This window comes from Ornithorhynchus anatinus, chromosome 20 (assembly GCF_004115215.2).
Source record: "Ornithorhynchus anatinus isolate Pmale09 chromosome 20, mOrnAna1.pri.v4, whole genome shotgun sequence".
Taxonomy (NCBI): Eukaryota; Metazoa; Chordata; class Mammalia; order Monotremata; family Ornithorhynchidae; genus Ornithorhynchus; species Ornithorhynchus anatinus.
The window spans coordinates 9,627,510-9,644,911 of NC_041747.1; the positions used below are offsets into that span (position 1 = coordinate 9,627,510).

At 44.5% G+C, this 17,402-nt stretch overlaps 1 protein-coding gene across 4 annotated transcripts in view; it reads left to right on the top strand.

Annotated features, from left to right (window-relative positions):
• Positions 1-17,402, top strand: part of LCP1 (lymphocyte cytosolic protein 1) — a 57,843-nt gene that overhangs the window by 14,742 nt on the left and 25,699 nt on the right. For all 4 annotated transcript variants that reach the window (XM_039914976.1, XM_039914977.1, XM_007668631.3 and 1 more), the window contains 4 exons: positions 14,431-14,522; positions 15,113-15,276; positions 15,539-15,668; positions 17,197-17,329. In XM_039914976.1, coding sequence (XP_039770910.1) covers positions 14,459-14,522; positions 15,113-15,276; positions 15,539-15,668; positions 17,197-17,329 — 491 coding nt within the window. In that variant the 5' untranslated portion in view covers positions 14,431-14,458. The remainder of the gene's footprint in view (positions 1-14,430; positions 14,523-15,112; positions 15,277-15,538; positions 15,669-17,196; positions 17,330-17,402) is intronic.

Genomic DNA, 17,402 nt, shown 5'->3' on the forward strand with positions numbered 1-17,402 from the left:
TGCTAGGCAGACACTACTCACTGGTTAAGAGGTAGCTTATATTTTAAAGAAGTAGAGTTGTTTGTTCTAACGGAAGGAAAGAATGAAATTTAAATTGAGGAACAAGGAGGTCACAGTCCTATGATTACAGCCTTGATTCTTTTGAGCTTTTGTCCAAGATAAAGTTGTTCTCCATATTTTTCTCCTCATGTTCCCCTACCAATTGAAAGAGAAAAAGAGAAAAATCTTTCAGATGGGGAAACATCTAAAGATACCAAATTCAGCAGACAGATTAATTATGAATTTTCTCCACAGTGTTGTAGTACCTTTCGCCTCACTATGGCCCCCTTCCAAAGAGAGAAATGGAAAATAAGTGTTTGATTCAAAATATAGTCGATGGTCTTTGCTCGGATTTTCCAGGGACTGCAGTTAAGGGCATGATATAATCTAGGGCCTCAAGCATAATTGCATGAACATTTGAATAGCATTTGATTGTGCCTAAGTAGACTCTGTTGTTTGTCCTTGGGCAATTTAAAGTTGTCATTAATATATTTTTTTTTAATTATCTCTTCCTTCCTCCCCACCTAATATCACAGACCCAGATCTCTTGCATCAGAGAAATATGATGGGGGAGAGCACAGAGAGCTGAGATAGGGTGAGGTGGCACTCTACCCACAAAAGACCGATGGGTGCAGATTGCAGCTCCCTGCTCTGGCCCAATAAGCCTTCCTACCCAAACTTAATTGCCAGAGTCAGTCCTTCTCTTGCTTTTCGAGTTAAATTAGCAATGTTTTATGGAATGGGCTCCTTGTTGCTCAGTGGTTATTATTTTATTCCTACACTTTCATTCAATAGTATTTATTGAGCACTTACTATGTGCAGAGCACTGTACTAAGCGCTTGGAATGTACAAATCGGTAACAGAGAGAGACAGTCCCTGCCCTTTGACGGGGTAACAGTCTAAAGCTTACAGTGTAAGCCTACAGTCTAAAGCTTACAGTCTAAACTTACAGTGTAAGCTTACGGGCTTACACTTCCCACCCCGGCAAGGTTGTCTTCAGAGCATCAGAGTCCAGGGGTACGACGGGGTGGAATGCTGGGAGAAAGAGGAGGACGGTGCCAAAGCTGTGTGCTTGAAGGAATTTGGTGGGGGTGTAGGGCAGAAGCCACCAATCAATCAATCGTGGTATTTATTGTGTGCTTACTTTGTGCGGAGTACTTTACTAAGCACTTAGGGTGTTTCTGTACTTGCTGAGGTTATTCCCAGGTTAGAGTTGGAAATGGGATGACAGCGAAAGAGGCTGAAGAAGAAACCAATATCAATAGATCTACCAACTCTATTGTATTGTACTCTCCCAAGTGCTTAGTAAAGTGCTCTGCACACAGTAAGCACTCAGTAAATACCTTTGATTGGCTGGTAGGTCAGGCAGTGGAGAGGCACTAGTAAAATTTTCAACTTCTGGAAGTCCCCAAAATTTGGAGGCTCAGAGCCTCCTCTCTGGTCCACTTGTTAAAAGCAGGGGGAGTGATATTTGCTCCTGTGGATAAATGGGTTTATTATAGGCTGAACTAAAAGAAGGTTGAATAGTGTTTTGTTCCACAGAACTTGATTTGTCACCTTTTCTTTTCTTTTAATACTTGAGTTTTTATAGGAGAAGATTTTCTTAAAGGAGAAGTTTTTGATATCACTTAGCACCTAGCACCTGCCATCTTGTTAGTTGCCTCCTGAAATTGGCTGGAGGAGAAGCAGTGATTTATGTTAGATATTCAAGATCCCTCAGTAAAGCAGAAAGAGTAGAAAACAGCAGACAAGTCTCCTGACTCCTTTTTCTGAAATCGAGGCACAGTTCATCCAGTCACAGGACTACACTGAGTCATCTTCATCTTCGCTAAAATCATAATCAAAGTACATATTGCTCATGGCTTTATTCTAGACTCTAGATGATCTCATAAACTAGTGTCTGCCATTCTATTTGTAGCAGCATTCTGTGCCAGCGCGCTACTTCTTCCTCACTATGGTAGAGGGTGATGTCACCTTCCTCCTGATTTACCTCTGATAGGATAGTGGAGAAAAAGACAGAGGCGGAGGGAGAAAAAAGGAGGAGAGAAGGGAAAAAAAGAGTGAGGGAGGAGAAGCAAAAGGTGGAGAAGGAGGTGTGAAGGGGTCCAGGGCCCAAACCAATCTCTAGCACACCTGTTGACTTTGTTTAGAGCAAATGGTGCAAGCATGCGGTCCCTCTAGACTGCAAACCATTGTGAGCAGAGAATGTGTTTATTGCTGTATTGTACTCTCCCAAGTGTTGAATACAGGGCTCTGCACTCAGTAAGTGCTCAATAAATACAATTGAATAAATAATGGGAATGAGAGGGAACATGAGGAAGGGGGTTGTTTTCAGACGAGAGGAAGTGTGGAGGCTGGGGGAGGGAGAAGGAGAAAGAGCAAAGAAGATGGAAAAGGGATTTAATTACTCTTCTGCCTATTTCCACTCCCTCAAACTCACCTCCTTATTTCCTCTTTATCATGAAAACAAGAAATGGTATATTGAGTCACACCTAAGGGCCATGAAGTTCAATATTATCTCTTTGATAATGGACTAAGAACTCTTAACTGAACCAGTGTCATGGTTGTCCCCCTCTTATCCATTCTTACATTTTGTAATACACCTTTTAATAGCCCATCTACTTACATCTATTAGAGTCCTCCTGCAAGCCTTGAGCATGGAGAGGGGAGAAGGAAACCGCAAGTTCTTCCAGTCTCCAGATATCCTTACCCCATGTTCAGGCCCCACACAGAGCCAGGAGTTGTAGCATGAGATATGGGAGAGCAGCCCATCCACTCCAGGACACTGCCCTGACACTCTGGATCATGCATCCTGCTCGCTCTCTCTCCCATGCCCCAGCCACTCTTACTTATATATAGCGGATGGAGTGTGCTCTCCTCCAGAGCTCCACAATCTGGGACTGGGCTTAGTGCCAGGACTGAACACACTCCCAGGAGTAGGGAGGGAAAGCCCCCTTTTAGAGTTATTGCAGTGGAGATGGGAGCTTCTGCTATGGCTCTCCTGGTGGGCTATTGGTGGCCAAATTTGGACCATGCTGTTATACAGTCTTCATATCAGACAGAAAGGGCCCCTGAGCCTGTTGAATTTACCAAAGAGGAAAATGAATTGTCATTTCCTTTCTCATATGTGTTTATCCTAATGGGATAGATTTCCTCACATGTATATTGATAATCTTATCTTTTGGCAAAATAGCAGCTACCCCTTGGGTTCTTTCATTAGGTGTTTCAGGATTTTAGCTTAAATTCCTTACCGGTGAGTTCTCATTCATCAGAATACAATTCTTGCAGTATTAAATCAAAAAAATATCTGTCAGATTATGTTCCTGGTCTTAATGCCACAAGAGGAAGCTGTGGCTATGAGCTACAATCCTCATAACATATTATTTTCTAGTGTGTCAAAGTGACACATTTCTGTTAATGTGTCAAATCCTCCTAAATTGTTTAAGGATATTAGGCTCTATGCATGCCTCTTGGGACTGTCAATTTTAGGCACTTTGGTATCATAAAGATGGATGGAGTTCTCCCTTTTACTTCCAAACAACAGAACCCAATAAGTGACTTCAGGATTCTAGAAGGGCACTCTAATTCTATTATCAATGCATCCTAAAGGATTCAAATGCATAGAATAATAGTCATATGTCCAGAAAGGATTTCTAGAAGTCTTTTTATACCCTCTGCTTCTCAACAGCACAGTACTGTCCTAAAACCATGCAAGTGCTGGGAAAGAGTATCCAGCTGGGAATTAGACATGGACTCTGTCGGTCCAGGGGCGGGCTTGCAATCTGAGTAAGCAGCAACAGCTCCGTTAGAGGAGAGAGCACCCTCCTGGCCTCCTACCTCCATCCTCCGTGTCCCTTTTGATGCCACCTTTTCTTGCAAGAGCCAAATATCTGGGAACTCTGGGCAGCTGAGGGGTGAAACGAGGTTCAGATGTTCATTTAGATTTTTTGGCCAGAGCCCAAGTGCAGCTCCTAGGTGGTGGTGATGGCCTAAGTCCGTGAATCAGTTTGATATTTCATGGAAGGAGAAAAATTCCATCTTCTCCAAGAAGTCTTCCCCAATTATTGCCCAACATCCCAAGGTGTGTCAATCCCACAGCTACCCTTAGCAGTTAGAGATTAATATCTATCCTCAGCACTTATGTATGTATAGTCTATTGAAGAGTCAACTGTTTATTCAGTCAGCTCACAATGATTTATCCCTATTACCCTCTCATATTCTTATTTGACCTCCTACTCCTGGAACTTAAAAATAATTTGTCTGCTCGATTTCCCCATTTAGATGGTAAACCCGTAAGTGGCGAAAACCAGATCTTTTAATTATGCTGTTCTCTGCATACAAGTGGTCAATAAATGTCATTTATGAGTATATTAGTTCCATTAGAAGTCATCAGCAATCGTCAAGAACTTAGTGAGAATAATTTCTTAAGTAAATTCATATGTGGCAGGAAAGATGAGTCAGATAGTTGGCAGTTTTTAAATCAGGGTAATAGTTTTCAACTGCATCTCAAGTACTAGTCCACAGATCCTATAGCATTCTGTATTTTTCAAATGCACTCCTCCCACACCTCTGGCTTTTTATTTTTTCTGCTCTTGATGTCCTCTGAGCCTGACCTTCTCTTCGCTTATTGTTACAGTGCAGCTGGATCATCTCATCCACTCTCTGTGATCTCGTGTTTTTGCTTCTGTGCAGAGATTAAGGAAATAGGGTGCTCTGTGGGGTGATGTACTGAGGACCTGCCAGAGGCACAAGAGAACCTATTTCTAGAACCGCTGCAGACTCAATGGCAGGCTGCCTCAGTTTCCCCTGGGGAATGGGGATAATCACTCCTGCTTCTGCTCCACTTCCCCAGTTAGCATTTCCTCAGAGAAAGAATCTAACTAAATATGAAGAGAAAAGGAAAAACCAAACAGCCTGGCACTGAGTTCCCTTGAGGAACTCTGTTCCTGATGCTACTCTGTTCTTGATGCTTCTACTATCGCGGTGAGGGACTAGGGCAGCCTTAGGCAGAGTGGAGAAAGGGAAGCACGACGGCAGCCCCTCACAGCTTTCCCCAAGCAGAATCCATATAGATTGTGGAGGTTTCAGGGTGGTTGCCGGTGTGTGTGTGGTGGTAGGTGAGGTGGAGGTCGTGCCACTGAGGTTGCACCTTGAGCAGTCTCCCTCTCCTGCGAACAAGAAAAGCATCTGCCATCATCAGAAAAGGCCAGGGTAGCCAAAGATCAGTCTCCTCTTTCACCTGAGGCAGGAATCGTGGTGGCAAGATATGGAAGAGCAGCCCCAGAGTGCACTCTCTCCTTGGCCTTGCGGCCAGAGGAGGAGGAAAAGAGTCTTGGGGGAACCTCAGGCAGAGCCCAGAGAAGTCTTCCAAATAGAGCCTGAGACACTTTGGGGATTTCTTGCCGTTAGGGTGGGCCTTGGTCAGTTAAAACCATGCGGTCTTCCTGGGAGGGGACTCTGAAACTGAAAGTCTTCCCCTCCCCCAAATTCTGTTTTCCTCTCTCTCTCTCCTCAGTTCCTGTCTTGTCAGCACTGCCTATCAAGTTATGCCTAGACTTAATTTTCAAGAAGACCCAACCCAACCTGGAGCAGCCCCTCCTCGGGCCGAGCCAGGCACAAATGTCTGTGCCTCACTTTCCTTATCTGTAAAATGGGGATTAAAATATCTTTTCTCATTCCTCTTAGAGTGTGAGCCCCACATGGGACAGGGACTGTGTTCTATTTGATTATCTTCTTTCTACCCTAGCTTTTGGTTCAGTGCTTGGTACACAGTACATCCTGAACAAATGCCGCAATTAGAATCATTATTACTGTTACAAGTCCAATGGGCTGAGCTCCGAACTTTCAAGTTGAAAAAAAAATGTGCCTGGGGCAAGACTGAATTTCAGTTGGATCTTTAAACACTGCTTCAGGGCTTTGGCTGGATGTGCCTTGCATTCCCCTGCTCCAGGCACCAGCAGCTGCTGCACAGGGGAAGTTCAATCAGCAAGAAGGGAAGGATCTGTTGGAGCAAATGGACCAAACCAACCTGTGCAAGACTGAACTAGCCAGAACTGAGCTAGGACACTGACTCCACATCCAGCATTGAGATAGTTAGGATCCTGTTGGCTTGTGCTTAATTTACTTTTGGTTCTTTGCATGCCTCTTCTATATTAACATGCTGTCAGGGACAGAGTCCTCGGAGAATTAACTGCAGAGTCTACATAAGTGAGGGTCGACCAGTATGCAAATGAATGCAGAGCATCACCAGCCCTCCTAATCATTGACGGGGAAAACCTTAAATTTTTCTGTGTTCTCAATGCCTATTTGCATTTTTTTTTTGTCTTTGCATCTCCTCCTCTCACTTCCCCTTTGATGTTGAGTTTTAAAAACATCTTCCATCCACAGATCTTCACAGTTTAGCCCAGGCTTCGCTTGGCTTGGAGCTAAGAATTTCTGCTTGGCCGTTCTATCGGCCCACCGAACAAGACTAGGTTTTTAATAGCAACCCGAGGAAACCGCCACCACAGTTTCTGACCTTTAGAATGGCGACTACTGAAGCTAACTGACGAGGAGGGCTGGTCAGTTGTGTCTTGGGAAGTTTAATAGGAACACCTTGTCTAAGGGCAGTTCTGTACCCATAAAGCCAGCTCATCAAGGCAACTGTTGCAGGGGTGTTGTCCTCCCTGAAAACCATTGAACGAAATGGGCTTCCTCCCTCTCCCCTCCCCGACAAAGCTCCACCCTATTTTGGTTCATGCATTTGGCCTTGAGCTAGTCTCCAAGGTGAACCTGGGACTCCAGGACCTAAGTGGGGCCAGGCTTACAAAGACCTGGATTTAACACTTCCTGACTACTAACAGCAAGTTCAAAAACGACAGTGGATTGGCCATTCGGCACAAGGTAGGCCCAGTGCAGCATGGTTTATTGGATAGAGCATGGGCCTGGGAGTCAGAAGGACCTGGGTTTTAATTCCCCCCCCTTCTAGACTATAAGCCCATTGTGGGCAGGGGTTGTCTCTCTCTGTTGCTGAATTGTACTTTCCAAGCGCTTAGTACAGTGCTCTGCACATAGCGCTCGATAAATACGATTGAATGAATGAATAATCCTGGATCCGCCATATGTCTGCTGTGTGACCTTGAGCAAGTCACTTCACTGGGCCTCAGTTACCTCATTTGTAAAATGGGGATTAAGACTATAAGCCATAACTATGAGACCTATGTGGGACGGGGACTGTGTCCCACCTGATTAATTTGTACCTACCCCGACGCTTAGACGCTGCTTGCCACATAGTAAGCACTTAACAAGTACCATATAATAATAGCATTCTGGAAACACAGCATGCTGACAGTTCTTAGGTTCAGGGGTCGTGGTTGTGAATGGGAAATAGTCTCTCGCTTTTCAGACTTTGTAGCAATTAAGATAGTTCACCTCTTGCTAATAATAGCTGTGGCCTTTAAGTGCTACCATGGGCTAAGCGTTGAGGTAGATAAAAGATAATCAGATCAGACCCCATCCCACAGGGGCTCACAGTTCAAGCTCCTTGTGGGTGGGGAGTGTGTCTACCAACTCTATTGTATTGTACTCTCCGAAGCATTTAGTTCAGTGCGCTGTACACAGTAAGTACTCAATAAATACGATTAGAGGTTTTCCTACCATGAAGAGGAGAGAGAGAAAAGCACATAATTTGGGTGCCCTTAATGTTAGGTTCAGCTGCAAAACGCATATGGAAGAATACATGAGCTCTAATTAAGCAGAGTCTGGCAGAGGTAACAGAAACGATTAAAGCTTTGGACAGTAGGTCCAAAGGAGAAGGTTAACACTTATTCATTCATTCAATCGTATTTATTGAGCATTTACTGTTTGCAGAGCACTGTACTAAGCACTTGGGAGAGTACAATACAACAATAAACAGTCACATTTCCTGCCCAAGATGGGCTTACAGTCTAGAATTGAGACAGACATCAATACAAATAAATAAAATTACAGATAGGTACATACGTGCTGTGGAACTGGGAGTGGGGAAGAGCAAGGGGAGCAAGTCAGGGTGACACAGAAGGGAGTGGGAGATGAAGAAAAGAGGGGCTTAGTCCGGGAAGGCCTCTTGGAGGAGACGTGCCTTCAATAAGGCTTTCAAGGGGGAAGAATAATTGTCTGTCAAATTAGAGAAAGGAAGGCAGTCCGGGCCAGAAGCAGGATGTGGGCTAGGGGTCGGCGGTGAGACAGGCGAGATCGAGGCATAGTGAGAAGGATAGCACTAGAGGAGTCAAGTGTGTGGCCTGGGCTATAGAAGGAAAGAAGTGAGGTGAGGTCTGATTAGCCTTACAGGGAGAAGACAATGGAGAGGACTGAGTGACTTGTCTCTTCCCACAGGAATTATAACAGACAGGATATAAAGTTGGGCATTAGGAAAGATTGCCTATTTGCAGGTACCTGAGGTACCTAATTATGAGAGCGCTGGGGAAATTTTTAAGGCCGGGATAAACCTCATCCTATCGCGTCCTATCTTTCTGGTAGATTAGACTGCTGTCCTGGCTGGAGGCTAGGAATAGGTTAGCTCCCATTTCAAGACCTCTTTGATTCTCTGGTAAACACAGATAAAGCCAGTAGAGAAGAATTAAACCTTGTTTACATTGATTATTTTCTAATTTGAATATCAATCATTGGGTCAAATTTCTTGGATAATTATCACCATTAGGCCAGCTAGACTGTGCTGAAAGTCTTGGTCCCGAGCAGCTAAAAACAGTGGTTGTCATCCTATAAGTAACTGGCTTGATGTTGCCTCTGGATACGTTTGTGTATGTGTTCACCTGTTTGTCCTTCTTTGGTTTGGCCCCCCTGTTTTTGTCTTTGTATGTTTCCTACTATCTCAGACCCTGCCTCTTTCTCTATTTTTTCTTTGTCTCAGTCTCTTTGTGTCTCATATTCGGTTTTTGTTTCCTTCCTTTTCAGCTGTGCCTCTTGGCGGGAATTTAGTATAGTGCTCGGTATTCAGTAAGCGCTTCATAACTACTATTACTACTACTGTTTCCCTCCCCTCCCCTCCAGCTCACTTTGAGCTCCTGAAAATACGATCACAGAAATGTAAGTGAGACTATACTGGGGAAACTGAATGTCCACCGTGTTTTGGAGAGTGAAGTTAGGATCTACAATCCACCTTCTTGAAAGCAGGAGGACCTGGGTTCTAATCCCAGCTCCACCACTTGTCTGCTGTGTGGGCAAGTCACTTGGCTTCTCTGTGCCTCAGTTACCTCATCGGTAAAATGGGGATTGAGACTAAATGTTAATCGCTCATTCTAGCCTGCCCCTCTCCGGCTAACGGCCCAGTGGACCTGGGTCATTATAACTCATTTTGAAAGAATGGTTAATGTTCATTTTCCTCCCACCTTGAAGATCAGGGCTGCAACCCACCCATCCCGAGGTCTGTGTGTCAATTCTCCTCCCCAGAGGGCCCAGCTTCAGGGGCCTAGTCTCCTCCATCCCATAGGATTGGAGAATTTTCATTCATTCAGTGGTATTTATTGAATGCTTACTATGTGCAGAGCACTGTATTAAGCGCTTGGAGTGTACAATTCGGCAATAGTTTCCAACTAGGGTAGGAGTTTTCGGTATTGAAGCAGATGATGACTAATTCACTGAAGGGGGATGTACAAATATGGAATTCTCTTGTAGTGTCAGTTGGTTTGACTTAGTATCAGTAGCTTATATTGAACGCCTGCTGTGTGCAACACACTGTACTGTTTGGCGAACAGGTAGAAGAAGTATACCTTTTATAGTTCTTCCTAAAACAGATTTTCAGGACCCAACAAGTCCTGAAAAATTTGGGGTCCAGGCCATCCGAAAGCCTGATCTTTTAAACTCTGCCTCTGCAGCAGGGCCTACATTTTGAGGGGGCACAACCCCGATATAGCTGTTAGAGGCTGGGGATACATACAAAGCAATGTGTGGTTCCAGCTTGGTAATCAACAGCAGCCAGAGAGGGTAAATTCAGATTTATGTGCCAGTGACTACATGTCCCGTTTAAGCGGGGGCAATCATAACCTGGTGTGCATTGTCCCTCCACCCACAAGGTCTAGAGTGGGACTTTTTAGGGACCTATTTTTGACCAGACTTGCAGGAGGATGCTTGATAGCCATGGCAGGGACTCCACAACAGAAGAGGAGGGGAAACTTATGGTTAGGAGATGTCCAGCCTCCTCCTCCTCCTTCAATGGGCAGAGCAGCAGTCATCTCCAACGGTCTTATGGTCAGCTAGCCCGAGCTGGGTCAGTATGGGGGGTTTCCAGAACTACCGAAATTTCATATTTTTGGCTGTGTTGGAAACCCCCATCCCCGTTCCCAATAACAGCCAGGATGAACCAGGCCTGCTACTGCTTCAGCATAAGTGACAGTGGCTGCTGCCCCGCAAGAAGTAGTTCTGGGCACAGCCCCAAGGAACTGAGCCCATTTGGTTCCACTGCTATAGCTTCTCTTCTCTTATCACTTCCTCTTGGGTGATGGCAGCAAAAATTCTAGTGATCGACTCTCGCTGCCCACCCAGGATGTGTTAATTTGGCCATCAAGTTGTGGCCACTTTTGCCCCATAGGCCGGGTAAGGGGGGGGGGGGGTCGGGGAGGGTCCTGACAGCCACTAGCTCATTCTGGGCCACTCCCTCCCAAACGGCAACAGATGGCAACGTGGTGAATTAGCATTTTGTCCGTTACCCTATGGTTTTCTCTCTTCCCCTCACTTCCCTTCCTCTCTTTCAACTGCCAGCCCTAGCTCACACCCTCCCTCTTCACATCCGGCAAGCCACTCGTCTCCCCATCTTCCTAGCTCTACTAAAATCACATCTCCCCACTGTTTTTCCTCCCTTGAGCCCTTATCCCCTATGCACGGAGCTACTCGCCTTATTTCTCAACCCCACAGTATTTACGTACGTATTTTTAAACTCAGTTACTTCCCCTACCTGTAATTTATTTTAGTGTCAGTCTGCCTCACTAAACTGTAAGCTCCTTGAGTGCTGGGATCATGTCTGTTAACTCCGTTGTACTCTCCCAAGTGCTCAGTATAGTGCTCGGCTCTGAGTAAGTACTCAACAAATACTATTGATTGTTGAGTTCGCCTTCCGTCCTCTTACTTCCCTGGTCATTATTTCCATTTCTTTGCCCCCTTCTTTCTGCCCCATCATCTGGGAATCCATTATCTGACCCCCTTCCATCTTGCCTTGGGTTACCGGAAATCTCTTCTCCACGACTGACATATCGTTTCTTATTTGTTTCAAGGATGACTGTCACTCTGCATGCAGTCTCCTTCCTCCCCCTTGTCGTGTAGGCTTGTGGCCAGCAGAAGCAGTTGAGCCCACCCAGACCTCACTGGGTTTGGTTTTGAGTTGGCCTGACCAGGCTTCAGGGCTAATACGTGACCAATTACTTGGGCTCTCATCCCTTTAAACCGATCTGTAATACCGTTCTTAATGTCATCAGAAACCACCATGCCATGCATCCGACCTGATTATCTTGCCCCTACCCTAGTGCTTAGCATTTAATAAATACCACTATTTTCATTATTATTATTGTAATAGATGAAACAAAAGGACTTTTTCTGGAAGCTGCAAAAACAGACTACTTGTAGTATTCAGTGTTGACTCCTTTGAGCAGCTGCCTGTACAAGGTAGACAGAAAGTGGACAGAAAGTCTGGGCACCCCTCTTATTTAAGAATAGGTTTCTATTTTATGTCAGGTAGATCGGGCCAGTAGACAATTTAGATTACAAATGAACCTTCTGTGAATTCTTTGATCTAGGCCCAAATTCAGTAAATTGTTTATGTACTTTCATTTTGAGCTGAGGGGGGTGCCCAGAACTTCATCCCTCGTGTTCTTTTTAGAAACGGTCTGATTTGCAGATGAGCTCTCTTTCCCCGCATCTGCCTAGTGAAAACGGTGTCATTTGTGTGTCTAATTCAATTGGGTGAAAATCTCTCTCCCCAGCTAAGTCTGTAACGGACCCTTTAAAAGGGGATAGCTCCTTTTCCATGCTCTCCTCATTGGCCACCTGCATTGGCTCACTCAAACCCAGCATTGCTTCAAGACCTGCCACTTCTCCTCTGACTGAAGTCTCTTCCCGTCTGTGTGTGCTATGCTTCTAGGACACACTGTGCTTGCTCGGCTCATTTACCAGAAAGAAGTGGGTTAAAGGCCGTAACCTAGGCCTGTTTCAAAATATCCACACTCTTTTCTTTGTCCACCTCCTCCCTTAAACTTCTTCCCACATACTTCCCTCTTCCTTAAGCCTGCAGAATGCTGAAGTTTTTAGGGTTCTGAATGTCAACCTGCTTTTTACTGTTTGATATATCTTTGTAACCCTTATGATGCATACCGTTAAATCCCTTAGCCACTTCCCCCAAGGCCTTATGCCCAGAATAAAGAATGCCACCTTCAAAATCACTTCCCTCTTTTAGAACTTGATTGTAACTGACCTCCTTATAAAACGTCACCTCCTCTTGGAGGCATTCAATAATTAATTCCTCACCAACCCTCCCTGCCCCGCCTTTTCAGTATACCATTCCAACAGCTACCTCAGCACTCTTACCTGCCTATTTATTTGCGTTGATTTATGTATTCACTTGTGTATTATTTATATCTACTCTTCTGCTCTTCACTATTGAATACTATTCCATTTTCAATTGCTTGTCTTCTTAATTAAGTTGTAAGCTCCCTGGGATGGGGATCTTGCCCTTCTTTTTTATGTCCCCAAGGTGTCCAGGACAGTGCCCTTCCCATAGTAATCACCCAGTAAATACCATGAGTGGCCATCATGAGAGTGACATTTGCTAGATTGAACTGAGTCTTTCATCTCTAATTTTTGTAATACCTAAAACTCCTTACACTCGCTGCATTTACTATCACAATCTCATATCTTGAAGTGGCTTGAGGCCAGAGGAATGGTTTAGCATCTGTGGCCTCTTTCTGAGGCTCCCAGTATTTGCTTCTCCTGGGGGATCCGGATGTGAGGTTGGTGGAGAAGTGACTTCTCTGTTGCTGCTAGAGGCTGATGGGATATTCTGAAAGCCATTTGGTGGAGCTTTCCTAGCAATCAATCAGTCGTATTTATTGAGTGCTTACTATGTATTTACCAGTGTACTAAGCACTTGGGAGATTACGACAGAACTAGCAGACACATTCGTCACTCATAACGAGCTTACAGTCTAGAGGGGGGCTTTTTGTGTGCTTTACCTCCCCAGTTAACAGAACTCAGGGTGCTGTGACAAGGCCTAAATATAGTAACCGGTTCAGTAGGCCAGGCATCAGCTTTGTCACCCTGAAGATTTTTGTTTATTTGTTATGGGGTTTTTTTTTAATGGCATTTATTAAGTGTTTGCTATGTGCCGGACACTGTATTAAGCCCTGGGGTAGATACAAGATAATCAGGCTGGACATACTCCCTGTCCTACATGGGCTCACAATTTTAATTTCTATTTTACAGATGAGGTAACTGAGGCATAGAGAAGTGACTTGGCCAAGGTCACACAGCAGACAAGTAGTGGAGCCAGGATTAGAATTTAGGTCCTTCTGACTCTCATACTCCTGTTCTTTCCACTAGGCCATGCTGCATCTCAAAATTTACTGTCTCCTTTTTGCTTTTCTTGCTTCCTTTCTCCATCTGTCCCTGCTCTTCTTGGGTGGCAAGAGTACCCCAGCAGTGAGTCAAGCATTGAGCATGACTCCCCTCCACCTTCAGTGGGGAAGATTGCTTTAGTAGCTCTCTCCTAATAGAGGGTAACAGTGATGAGGATGGGGAAGGAGAAGTTCTCGCATGAACAGTTTCTTGCCCTGGCACCAAGTATAGATTTTTCTGGGAATTGAGCTTTATGTGATTTAAGCTGCTTTCCTCAATTGTAAGCTCCTTGAGGGCAGGGACTGTGTCTACCAACCCTATTGTATTGTACTCTCCCGAGTTCTAAGCACAGTGTTCTGCGCCCAGTAAGTGCTCAATAAATACCACTGATTGACTGCTTGCTTTTCCCATAGTAGTGCTTGGCGAATACACTAATTGATTGAAATCCTCACTGTCTCAGCCCTGGAGAAAGGATAAAAGCAGAATTTGAGCCTTTCTTGATGCCAGGTATACTTACAGCCTTAGAAAAGCATTTTGTCCAAGACTGGGTAAGAGGATACGGTATTTCAGCTACCCACTGGTGTGCCCATTGAATACAGAGCTCTCCCAAAAAAGACACTAGAACTGCTGGCTTCAGGGGACCCAAAGGCCATTCCCATTACTTATATTTGGAGAATGCTAAAATGTGTGGTGGTGCAGCAAGATTTCTTCTTGCAGTGATCTTAAAGAACTCTAATATACTTGACTGAAGAGACAAATTGGGAATGAGAAAATGAGAAGGCACAAAAATAATTATATTCACGTACTTTCTTCCAGACTTGTTGCTCAGAGCAATAAAAAGAAAATGGCCAGAGGATCTGTGTCCGAGGAAGAGATGGTGGAGCTCAGAGAAGCTTTCTCAAAAGTTGGTGAGTAGAATTGTTGACTGATTAAAAGACATTCCATGACCCAGGGCATCTTACTATGAAGAAGAAATCTGGACACAATGGAGGGTATACTGGGAGCCAGAGAAAGCCCGGGTGGGTACACCTTTTCTGCTGCTGCTGCTGAATAGGATGGAAATCTCAAGTTTGACCCACCCAGACCAAGTGAAGCCCTGAACCTTGGCAAGTGAAGCAGAGCCAAGTCTGAACCAAGCCGGAAGGGAGAGGAGGCTGACCAGAAATGCAGGACTCACTTCTCGGGGGCGCTTTCCATGTTAGACTGTTAGCTCTTTGAGTCTTGTACTCTCCCAAATACTTAGTGAGTGCTCTGCATATAGTCAGGGCTCACTAAATACCACTGATTGAATGATTGGAGGGAACAGTTAATCTCTCCATCACTCCTGCTTCCCTGAAGATGCAGACCTCTGTAGAGAACTGAATGACGTGTCTCTTGAGAACCCAGGCCTTTGCTCAGCAATTGTCTCCCTTATCTCCCCCCCCCCCTTTCCCCACTCCTGCTTCCCTCATTGTGGATTTCTAAGCTGTAGGATTTCAGATTCCTGTGTTCCTTTTAGATACGGAAGGCAACGGTTATATCAGCTGCAATGAGTTGAATGACTTGTTCAAAGCAGCTTGCTTGCCTCTGCCTGGGTACCGAGTGAGGGAAATCGTTGAGAATCTGATGGCCACCGGAGAACTAAACAACGGTGACAAGATCAGCTTCGATGAGTTTATCTCGGTGAGTCCAGAACTGCTTTGGAAGGTGCCGGGTGGGTGTGAAAGGGTTTCAAAATGGAAATGCGCAAGAATACACATTCAGAAAATAATCAGCAGTGTATATACTGAATGCCCACTGTGTTTAGGACACATTTTCCCTGGGCTGCAATATGCCTTCGTTCTAAAAAAAATATTCTTGGTTATAGTATTTGGCTTTCCCTTTACCTATATCTTTAGCTTTACCTTTTACCTATAGTTTGTGGTGTCACCTTGGGTGTTTGCAGGTTTTCCACGGCCTAAAAAGCACCGAAGTTGCCAAAACCTTTAGAAAAGCCATCAATAAAAAAGAAGGAATTTGTGCTATTGGCGGAACGTCAGAACAATCCAGTGTTGGGACACAGCATTCCTACTCAGGTAGGTTCACTAGGTCACTGTGGGCAGGCGGGAAGATTACACCATAAACAGCAGTTTTGTTGTTTTTCAAACCACAGGAGCCACTCCCCCCTCCTCCCCTTCCCGTGAAGGAGGTGATGACCAGAGATATTGAGTCAGTCACCCAAGGTCACACCATACTTTGGGGGGGTGTCAGGAATAAAAGTAATAACAACCATTAACCGAAAGAATCACATTTCTCTTTGTTCTAAAGAAGTTTAAAAAAAAAACCCAAATCTACATTTAAAATGTTCTTTTTTTCTTTTTTCATTTAAATTTTGTGTTACCAAAAAGCACCATGATTTTACATAAATTCAAGTGCTCTGAGGCAAAGCAGTTCAGTCAGTGACTGAGTCCTTGGAAAGGATAAGGATGGAAGAGATGACCCGTAAGCCACTGTTTACTGCCCATGGGTTAAGATTATTGAACACTTTCGTCTTCAGGCAGTCTTAGACTTCAGACGTTTCAAGTTATGACATACAGTGCTAAGAATGCTTCTATATGAACACTCTTTCAGCTTTATGATGTATTGATTTTTGACTTTAATAATAATAATAACTGTGATATTTGTTAAGGGCCGACTATGTGCCAGGCACTGTAAGCGCTGGGGTAGATACAAGCAAATGTGGTTGGACATAGTCCTTGTCGTACATGGGGCTCCCAGTCTTAACCCCCATTTTCCAGATGAGAAGCAGCGTGGCTCAGTGGAAAGAGCATGGGCTTTGGAGTCAGGGCTCATGAGTTCGAATCCCAGCTCTGCCATTTGTCAGCTGTGTGACTGTGGGCAAGTCACTTCTCTGTGCCTCAGTTCCCTCATCTGTAAAATGGGGATTAAGACTGTGAGCCCCACGTGGGACAACCTGATTCCCCTATGTCTACCCCAGCGCTTAGAACAGTGCTCGGCACATAGTAAGCGCTTAACAAATACCAACATTATTATTATTATTATTATTAGAGGAGGCAACTGAGGCACAGAGAAGTTAAGTGACTTGCCCAAGGTCACACAGCAGGCAAGTGGCAGAGCTGAGATTAGAACCCAGATCCTTCTGACTTCCAGGCCCAGGCACTAGCTGCCTCAATGAAACTAGCTCTCGGGGTGCAGGTGGTGGAAGGAGTTGTGGTAGGTGGAGGGCAGAAGGAGGTGCTGCTTAATGGCCAGGCAGCATCACTGGGAAGACTGACAGGTTCATTTTACTTTTAATGAAGTAAAAGTCAGCTGCTCTAGTGTGGCACCTCTGACTCAAAATAAAACACAGTTACATGCCTATAATCATCACTAAGTGAATATACCATTCTAGGTCATTTTGGAAAAATAAGATATCTCACCGTAATTCATGAATCAATTCTCTATTTATAATACTATTCCTGTGAGACAACTGGTTCCAGTTTACAGTGTTTCAATTTGAGATGTAGGTTTCTGGGACCGATTGGACTGTATGTCAAAGAATTGTCTGTATAGTACTGGAGTTTTGATTTTGCCAATAAATAAAAATTAATCACTTACTTGCAGAGGAAGAAAAGTATGCCTTTGTTAACTGGATAAACAAAGCACTGGAAAACGATCCTGATTGTAAACACGTTATCCCAATGAATCCGGACACAGATGACCTTTTCAATGCCGTTGGGGATGGGATCGTCCTATGGTAAATAACACATCATTCTTGTTTTTCAACTGCTTCCACCGAAGTAAAGGCAATGTCTGTAATTAGTATGCAT